The sequence below is a fragment of the Triturus cristatus genome, chromosome 8, assembly GCF_964204655.1.
Source record: "Triturus cristatus chromosome 8, aTriCri1.1, whole genome shotgun sequence".
Lineage (NCBI taxonomy): Eukaryota > Metazoa > Chordata > Amphibia > Caudata > Salamandridae > Triturus > Triturus cristatus.
The window spans coordinates 268,487,046-268,497,143 of record NC_140591.1 but is presented as its reverse complement, the minus strand read 5'-3'; the positions used below and the strand labels follow the sequence as shown (position 1 = coordinate 268,497,143).

General features: G+C 49.4%; 1 protein-coding gene across 1 annotated transcript in view; it reads left to right on the top strand.

The window, feature by feature from the left end:
• Positions 1 to 584: 584 nt before the first annotated feature.
• The window catches only part of GUCY1A2 (guanylate cyclase 1 soluble subunit alpha 2), a 1,089,165-nt gene continuing 1,079,651 nt past the window's right edge, over positions 585 to 10,098 (top strand). The window contains exon 1 of the mRNA XM_085621484.1: positions 585 to 1,273. Within this exon, the coding sequence (XP_085477610.1) occupies positions 992 to 1,273 (282 nt within the window). The 5' untranslated portion in view covers positions 585 to 991. The remainder of the gene's footprint in view (positions 1,274 to 10,098) is intronic.

Genomic DNA, 10,098 nt, shown 5'->3' with positions numbered 1-10,098 from the left:
CGCTTTCTGCTTCCGTCTGTCTCTCTCTGTTTCTTTCTCTATCTCGTTTTCCCTCCATTCCTCCTTACTTCCCCCTCTCTGTATCCCTCTCTTTCGTTCCCTCTGTCTACATTGTTCTCTTTCTCCTCCCATTTCACTTTTGCTGTCCTTCTCTCTCTCCTCAGTTCTCTCACTTTTTCTCTTATTTTCTCATGCTAGATTCACTTATTTCTTTTTTCCATCTTATATGTTCTGCTTCATTTTCCTTTCAACGTCCTTCTATAATTCTACATATCTTATAGCACACACATCTGTCTCTTCGCCCCTCGGCCTTCATGTGTGAGTTGGCGGAGTGTGGCAGGGGCGAGGATGCGGTCCGATCCGCCGTTGGTACCTAGGTCCTGTCTCCCCCCATCTTCCTCTGCTCGCAGAGGCGCTCGCGCAGCTCTTCTTCCCTCCGGCTGGAAGGAGGCGGACGCCGCTCCCGGGAAAGGAAAGGAAAGTGTGTCACGCTTATTCAAAAGATGATTTTGGCGTCAGACGAGGAAAGCCTGGGAATGGAGGCACGTGACGCGGCTCCTCAAGACAAGTGAGGTGTAGGCAGTGCAGCGAGAGGGAGAGCGGTGATGTGCAGGCATTAGAGAGAGTGGGAGAGCCGTGGGGTGCAGGCAGTCAGTGTAAGAGAGGCGATCAGTCGGATACTGTCACTGCACTGAGGGCAGAGCAGTGAAATGCAGGGAGCGCGGCATTCTGAGAGTGTGTAGAGGGGCGGCGAGGGGGGCATCTGCTGTATAAACACAGGCAACGAGGCGAGAGACGAGCAGCACCACAGACAGCGGCGCAGCATCCCGGGGACGAACAGGGGATCCAGCGGACGTGCAGGAAGGAGGCTGCGGCCGCCACAATGAGCCGCACTGCCGCCAAGCAGCTGGCGCGGGTCCCGGTGCCCTGACGGCCAGCAGCCCCTCAGCGCCCGCCACCGTCCCCGACCGTAGTCCACGCCGCAGCCAGCATGTCCCGCAGGAAGATCTCGTCAGAATCCTTCAGCTCGCTGGGCTCGGACTATGTGGAGACCAGCCCTGAGGAGGAGGGCCCCGAGGGACCCGACGTGCCCGAAGGGCCTGAGGGACCCGAGTGCCCGCTCGCCCGGCTCTGCTGGAATGGGAGCCGGAGCCCGCCTACCGCCCGCAGCCGTGGAGAGACCCGCGAACTCCTACCTCGGAGGACGACAAGGAGGAGGAGGGTCAACCTGGACTCCCTGGGGGAGAGCATCCGGAAGCTGACGGCGCCCACGGTGAGCATGCGGGGTGGGCACGGGACTTCCTGCGGCTACAGCTATTCAGTGGAGCGTCCAGCACGTGCAGCACGCCTCATCGAGCCCAATGTCAGATCACTTGCCATCACCTGGCTTCACAATCCTCAGCTTTCTACACCATCCTCGCCTTACTTCACCATCATCAGCTTTCCACACCATCCTCGCCATACTTCACCATCATCAGCTATCTTCACCATCCTTGCTTTACTTCACCATCCTCACCTTACTTCACCATCCTCAGCTCCCTACACCATCCGCGCCTTACTTCACCATCCTCAACTCCCTAAAATATCCTCGCCTTACTTCACTATCCTCAGTTCTCTACACTTGCCATCACCTTCCTTCACCATCATCAGCTCTGAACAGTATCCTTGCCTTACTTCACCATCCTCAGCTCCCTACACCATCCTCGTCTTGCTCCACCATCCTCAATTCCCTTAACTTCCTCGCCTTACTTCACTATCCTCAGTTCTCTACACTTGCCATCACCTTATTTCACCGTCATCAGATTTCTACACCATCCTTGCGTTACTTCACCTTCCTATGCTCTTTACACCATCATCACCTTACTTTACCATCCTCAGATCTGAACACCATCCTCGCCTCCCTATGCCATCCTCGCCTTGCCGCACCATCCTCAACTCCCTAAACTATCCTCTCGTTACTTCACCATCCTAAGCTCCCTACGCCATCCTCGCCTTGATCCACCATCCTCAACTCCCTAAACTCAACTCCCTAAACTATCCTCGCCTTACTACACCATCCTCAGTTCTCTACACTTGCTATCACCTTACTTCACTATCCTCAGCTCTCTACAATTACCATCACCAGATTTCACAATCCTTAGCTCCCTACACTTTCTGTCACCTGACTTCGCCATTCTCATCTCTCTTACACCATCCTCAGCTCTCTACACCATCTCTCCTTAATGCACAATGCTCATCTGCCTCATCTGCCTACACCACCATGCCAGCTTCCACCGTAGGCCCATATCTATCCCGTCTTCACCTTATTTCACAGTGCTCATCTGTCTGCTCCATCCTGCCTACTTCACCCACATGCACAAGTCTCTGCCCTCTTCAGCAGTCTGCACCACTTTCACCACTCGGAACCTCCTCTGCAATCTTCACCGTTACATACCACACTCCCGCGTCTCTCCTACCCTCTCCTTCCTTTGCGTTCCTCACCTGGATACACAGAGTCCACGCCCGCTGCACGAGCCTCACCACTCCCACAATCCCCATCTGCGTCCGCCATCCTCCCTTGTATCAACCTCACCTGCCTCCAAAATATGGCTCTGCCTCCGCCATGGTCTCGACCTCTGCCTTCCCCCCACTCAGCTGCCTCCAGTATCCTGCCTGCCTCACCCCTGCCTCTGCCATCTCCACTACCTTTCACCACCCTTACCTGCCCACGCACTCCACACCTGCAGCCATCATCCACCTCGGGCTGCTCCTTACTTTGCTCCCTCCACGGCTTCCTTCTGCTGTGATCACTCTCGGCTACCGCCACGTTCCTCACCACCGTCCACCCCTGCCTCCTTTACTTTCTTCAACATCCCCCCCTTTCCCTAACACCCTCATCTTCCCTCAACACCCCCTTCTGCCTACGCTAGCCTCCCTGTAGCCACCATCTTTACCTACTTCAACACGCACACTTCTTCACCTTTCTTCCAATGCGCCCCCCCCCCCCCCTTTGTATCCTTCCTGGCCATCTTGAACTATTATGTTCTTCCATTCCACTGTGCCTGGTGTGTGTGAGGGTGAAGTTTAAAGGCGAGTGTGGAGGCTGCCGGAAGTACCCATCCCTGACCTTAGGTTCACGTCTTCACACGTACATTGTTGACTGACCTCGCCTTTTGGGGTGGGCTGCGCACTGAAAGAGGCATGCTTATACCGAGGCCCATTTGAAACCTACCTGATACCCCCGTTCAGACCCGCGCCCCCTTGACGGCTCGAGTTAAAACCATTTCCCAGATTTATATCCCGCGCCCCCTGTAGCAGAACCCACGCCTCAGCTGTAGAAACAACGCATTTGTCTCTAATTACGCCCGCCCACTTTTCCTTGACAGCGCATACTTGACGCACAATTTGATTTTATATAAATAACCCTTTCTGTAGCGGAAGTCCAAAGTCAAACTTCCTCACAGGCCCCCGTCCCCTGCGCGGGGCGCCTAGAGGACGCCCAGGGGAGCGGCCAGCGCACACCCGTGGCGTCCTCCGCCTGCGGCCACTCCAGCCTGCTGGAGAGCGCTGAAGTACCTGTAATGTTCCTGGAGAGGCCAAGCGCTCGCAGTTACAAGGCACGGCGTGCGTACGGCAGAGGATAACTGTATTATGTATGACCTCTGCCTTCAAAGCGCTGTCATGGATCACCCTGCAGAGCGAACCGCGTCTGAACCTTGCGCTCTTGACTTCAGAGAGGTGCTGACCTCAGAGGGACTTCCCCGACGAGTGTCTGTGGCTAAACGCAGGGACACCGAAAGAAACCCTGTCCGAGTGACGAAGGCTTGCGGATCTACCTTGCACAGAGATTAATGCACATCATTGAGCATTCGACAGTCATTCATTTGCTGATTCTTCTGTGTTTCCTCCCACATGCGGGAACGAAGTACCCGTCCTCCATTTCAGGCGCTAGACCCCGACGTGCATTGAAGCGGGTAGTTAAGTAGGCAGCGCTAGAACGAAGAAGCTCCGTTGCTGAAAACAGGCAGACGCACGGAGCAATCCATGTGGAATGCACGCATGCCCCGGAGCAGAGCGCACGCTGCACGCACTGTTGCCACAAGTGTTTTTTTAACCAATATTGTCGCCATTCCTGACACAATGACCCCGTGCTGTCGAGAGGCAGGGATGGGCGGGTAACCTATGTGTTTAAGCAATGTTTGGCCTCTAATGCTGCATTTTAAGGTAGTTCGGCGAGGTTAAGGCACCGAAGTCTACCGTTATCATGCTGAACAAAGAAAGGAGTTTTTGTGTCTTGGGCGCAAGGGAACGAATCCATTGTGTTTGAGTTTGTCCTTTTACGTCGAAAATGAGTTGTTTGCTTCTTCAGAGTATGTTTAATTTGCAGATAGAAGAACCCCAAATGGATTGCTCAATTTTTTTCTGAACCTGATTTGTGAAATGTTGAAATGCTGCGTCTGCAGTTACTGGTTTCCCGCTGCTGGCTGAAAGAAAAGAGCACGCTCACTCGGAGACCGTCCTCGCGGACCACCCCAGATTGTTTTGATTCAGACTTTAGATCCAGGCCGGTACTTACATATGTCTGGGATGACGTACCTCAGGTCATGGGGACATTCCTTCCCAGTGATATTGAACCCACTGAGGCTTTTGACTCAGTCATCCATTCACTGGTCTAGGAGCTCTCGAAGAACATTGTTGTGGATTCTGAACGGAGGAGGAGTCCGCGTGTGGAGATGGGATCATTGTTTCTTCTTTTCTACTAATCAACAATGGGGCTCCCCCGGGCTCTGCACTTTTGTGTCTACTTGTCAGTATATTTCTGTGTCCATGTGTCCATCTGACGTGCCATGAGGGCTTAAAAGGCCCTTTCTGGGCCAGAGATACTCAGATGCATCTTCCAGTAGCTGGGTCATCTGAAACTGTAAGCCTGTCTAGTCCTAACCCTCCCCAGAATTGTTGTTTGGCTGAGATACAGAGGGTTCAAACTCAGTGCTTCTGAGACTCAAGTAATGCTGGTGAGTCCCAGTGGTTCACTCCTGTGAATGCTGCCCCGCCCCCCTTGGTGTTGGGGGTTCAAGTGCAGTTTGCTAGGCATGGCAGGAATCTGGGGTTTGTCTGGGACTCAAACTCGAGCCTTGCTTCCAAGAGTGAGAAACTAAGCACTGCTGATTTAAGATCTATCGGCTGCAAAAGAAAATCACATTTCTTCCTGCTGACACCTACAAAGTCGTAGCAGGTGCTGTTTAATTCAAATGTAGGGGTTGGCAATGTGCTGGTGATGGGCTGCCAGACTGACAAGTTGCTAGGTTATGGTCTGTACCAAATGCAGATGTGTGCAGGAACTTCGGGCTCCCGAACATAGACCCAGATTCCCAGCTGCAAAAATCAATCAACTGGCTGTCTATTAGGGCCAGGTCAAACCTAAAGGTTCTGGACCCTGGCCTATACATGTCTTACAGGGTAAACCCAGTGAACGGTGTTGCAATACATCTCAATTCCATGCTGACATCATCAAACAAAGCCGCATTATAGGCAGTCTATTGTTGTTGGTTGTTAGAGGCAGAACGGGGTAAGAGGGCTGTTTTTCCTCTACTTTGGTTGGCCCCTTTAAGGGAACGCTCCCGGTGTTTGTGTCATAAAATAGAAACATATGTACCAAAGAGGCCATGAGGGTCTGCAGCTCTTTTGCTTCTCAGAATACCCAAGCAAAAAGTGAATAGTGCCGCGACGGCGGGGGCGCTACAATGGGGTTTAGTTTCTGCTCAGTGTGGTTCTCTGTGTTCCTCTGTTGTGAATACCAAGAGATAAGGTAGCTCTTAACAACATTTTGTGAGAGATGATTGTTTTTTTTTTTAAAGGACGTAACCCCTCAAACAAACCAGGTGTGATTCTTCATGATAGGGTCCTCCATTGAAGAGTGACTTTGGCCCACATGCATCAAGGTAGGCTTTTGCGATTCCTTAATTGCTATTATTAAGGAATCGCAATTAAGGAATCGCAAAAGCCTATGGATGTAGAAATCGCTATTAAAATAGCGATTTCTAAACATTCCTTAATTGCGACTCGCAAATTGTGAGTCGCAATTAAGGAATGTCTTCCCATTCATTCCTATGGGCCTAGAGGCCCATAGGAATGAATGGGAATTGCATTCTCAATTTGCGAGTACCCAATAGGTACTCGCAAATTACGAATGCAATTTCAGGGGTGCAAGGGTTCCAAAAGGATACCCTGTTGCACCCCTGAAATCTGCATATGAGTACATGTTGCAGACACACATGCCCCAAGGGCATGTGTGTGTGTAAAATGGAACTTTGAAAAATGCACTTTAGTGCATTTTTCAAAGTTTTTGCAAATTACCATCAAGTACAAATTGATGGTAATTTGCAGCTCCTATTAGCGAAATCGCAATTTTTTTTACTTTAATGCATTGCATTTAAGGAATCTTAATTTGAGATTCCTTAACTGCAATCGCAATTTAAGTAATCGCAATTTAGAGATTACTTTAATTGCGATTTGTGCATTTGGGATAATGCATCCCAAATGCAAAAATAATGGTCGCAAAGGGACAGATTCTGAGAATCTGCCTGTTTGCGACCGGTTTTTCTTTTGATGCATCTGGCCCTTTATCTTTTTTTTTTTTTTTGTTAAATAATTTTTATTGAAGATAAAGAACACAGGAATACAAATATACTTAGTCCAGTTCGATAATGCATCCCAAATGCAAAAATACTGGTCGCAAAGGGACAGATTCTGAGAATCTGCCTGTTTGCGACCGGTTTTTCTTTTGATGCATGTGGCCCTTTATCTTTTAGTATTCATAAGCGAGGGAAAGGGGAACCACAGTAATTAGAGACTGAGTCCCTCCTCGCCAGAGCCTACCAGTCTTCGTGAGGTGTAGGGCATACACAGGCAGGCAGTACTGGCATGGTCTCTACATACACCCCCCATTGTACATTTGTCCCTAGAATGAGGCTCAAATGATCAAACTAACTCCTATTACACCTTGAGGTGGCGAAATCTACTACACAAAGTATTAAAAGCCTGGTTATTTTGCTAACTTTCTCCGGTTTTCATAATTGCATTTCGCTTTCATCGCGACTGATAGGGTTCTCAGATATGATTAAGTCTTTCTTGAGTTTCCACTCATAAATAAAACATATATAAGGATTGTGTATGTATATATGTGTAGGAAACAAATTGCTTGATATGTGTGGACTTTCTGCAAACATTATAACAAGATGCCAAATTTCACCAACTTCTCGCCAATTGTAGCCTATGTTTGTCAGGCATGCTGGTGTTTTGATGTGCACTGTGCCCTCAAGGAACTCTTGATCTCAAACGCCTGCCCTCTGACGGCCTCAGTGCCCACTTCCAATATCCAGTGATCTCTTTGTGTACATAGGTGGAGGGTACAGAAGTGCCCCCGACCTTACACCAGCGCATGCTCAGATCGGCATGATTGACTAGACCTCCTGCCTTGATCGGCTTGTGACCTTTGAACTTTGCCCTCTCTCTGTTCTCATTGGATCACTCCTAGACTGTGAGTATTACTGAAGGCTTGCAGCTGCACTAGGTGATAGCTGGCGTCTGTATCTCCAGGTCTGTGTACTGTCTGTCCCTCCAACTAAACTGCAGAAGGTCATTATTATCCAGATGTTCTTCAGAAGAGAGAGAATGGGTGTTTGAGCGACATCCTCCAGGAGATGCTGAGCCCGAGGCGGAAATGTAGATCTACTCTGATTGCAAAAGGTTCTGTGCTTGATTCATATTCACCTTGTGCACAGCCGCCTCACTAACCAATGATTTTAGGGTTTGGACTCTGGGTTCGAGATGATGTCAACGCATCGATTTCGCCACTTGCCTTTCTTTGTGCTATTTGGATAGCAATCATGTTGACAAGACATTTCCCTTTATGGACGTGGAGGGCCATTTATATATGATAACTTGGACAGAAAAAAATAGCAAATAGTGCACGAAACATTATATTCTTGAAAAAGTTGTTCTTCAACATATAAAAATGAATGACCTTGTCGTGGCGACTTCTAGGGGGAAGTCACAGACTGTTGAAATTGGTTTCGAATGTTGTCTTCCTCTGTTTGATAATATTGTCTGACCTTTGGCAAATCATTTTGTCTTCCGATCGAAAGTTCTAAAAAGCACAATACCTGCCAGCATTTCATCTCTATATCGATTTTGGCAAATAACTTTGGCTTCCTATTTCTTATTTCCTTTCTGATTAAATTGAAAGTTCTAGGAAACAGAAAACGTGCCAGCATGAATGTCTATAACAATTGTGAATGTTTGTGTGTGTGTGGGGCGGGGGAGTGTTACTAGTATTTCTGCATGCTCATTGTTTTAGACATAAAAACCAGACCTCATCATTCAGAGCACAACTTGCCCCCAAGTCACCCGCCCCTTTCCTCATTTATCTCAGGCACACGTATGTGGTATGTTGGGTTCTCCCATTAAACCTCAATGGGTGTACTTTATGAAGTGGCATGGGCGCATGAGGGAGTGCGGGGACTGATTGACCAGTGTTGGTAAAAAGGGACAACTCTCAGGACAAGCACCTCAAAGATACATTGGGCTTTGAGCTCCCTCGCGTCATGTGCCAGTCCATTCAGCTCTGCCCTTTTGGAATCAGGCAGGAAATGAAAAGGGGGTCAGGCACGGCTGGTTCTGGGTCAGTCGCGCTCCAGGCAGATGCCCACGGTGCCCCTAAAAAGACATCAAATGCTATTCTTTACCAGGCAAGAAGGCAGCAAAATGCTGCTCTGCCTAGCGCGCGCCTGCCCCAGCCCTGTAGCTGGGCCTTGGAGGCGCTGCGTGTCACCTCACTGTACAGCAAGGCGCTAGGACACGGGGTCTGATGGGCCGCGCTGCCGACAGCGGCAGACTCGTGCAGAACCTGTCAGGTCGGGACACAGTGCTTAGAGAGATCTCCAGGTCGGCCAGCTTGTAAGCTATTCTTAGTCTTGGGCCAGCACGTGTCTCAGACTCTGCTGGCAGATGACAGCTCAGGTCAATAGCGCCCCCACCAGGTCATGACCTCTCTTGCTTCAGAGGCGCCATTTTACTCCTTGAAAAGTGGACTTATCAATTATAAAATGAGTTACAGACCTGCATAGTACATCCCTGTCCCTCCCACAGAGGACCTCATCGCCTGCAGGCATTATGACAAAGGGCCGATGCTACATGCCAGTAACTTTATATGTATTTAAATTGCGTGAGCTTCAATCGTGACGTACATCCCCGACCAGGCCGATCCAGCCATGATTATGGGCTCTTCATTATTCCTACCAGGTGGAAGGAAGGAAGCGCTTTACATGATTGGAAAGAGGTGGAACTTTAGATTTGCAGTGACACGTTTAATAATCTTTTTGTGCGGGCACTCGCGCGGGCAGCGCAACACAAAAGATGGCACCGATGTACCTACTCTTGGAAAGACCTGCGTGTACCGTGCTAACTTGTACTATTTTGCGCGAGCCTCCACGCACACGTTAGTAGATGTTGGCTGCAATGTCTTATATTTTCGAACCATCCGTTCACTGTATCGTGCGAGCCACCGGGCACACAGAGAACTACGCACAAGAAAGTGCCCTGGAGTATTGGGCTGGGTGGTCCCCTACGCCGTTCTATTCAGTCAATAGTCGTACTGACAGGCATATTAAATATGCTGTGGGATTTAATACACCGTAATGTACGGTGATATACGAGTACCTTAACACAGTGGGGACATATTTGACTCCCGTTTATGCACCAATCATGAATCTCGACAGAACGTGGCTAGCTTTAGAAGCGGTCACATTGACCTGCAGATATTAAAGCACTCATTGAGGCACGAGCAGGCACGAGCCGGCAGGCGTGGAGTCGGAATGCTGTGGCGTTCGCTTTCAATCTACAGTTCATAATGCTCGGAGCATTTCATGTCTGTGTCTGTGTATGTGTACGAGCATGCATGTATGTGCGCGGACTGTGTGTGTCTGTCTGCGTGTACGTTTCTATATTTTCACTTTTTAACAGGTTTTGAAAAATGAGAGAAGAAAATAGAGCCAACCAGATCTGTTGAAGTTTCCTTTTTAGTTGATCAGTCATAGTTACAGACAGTGGCGGCCGGCA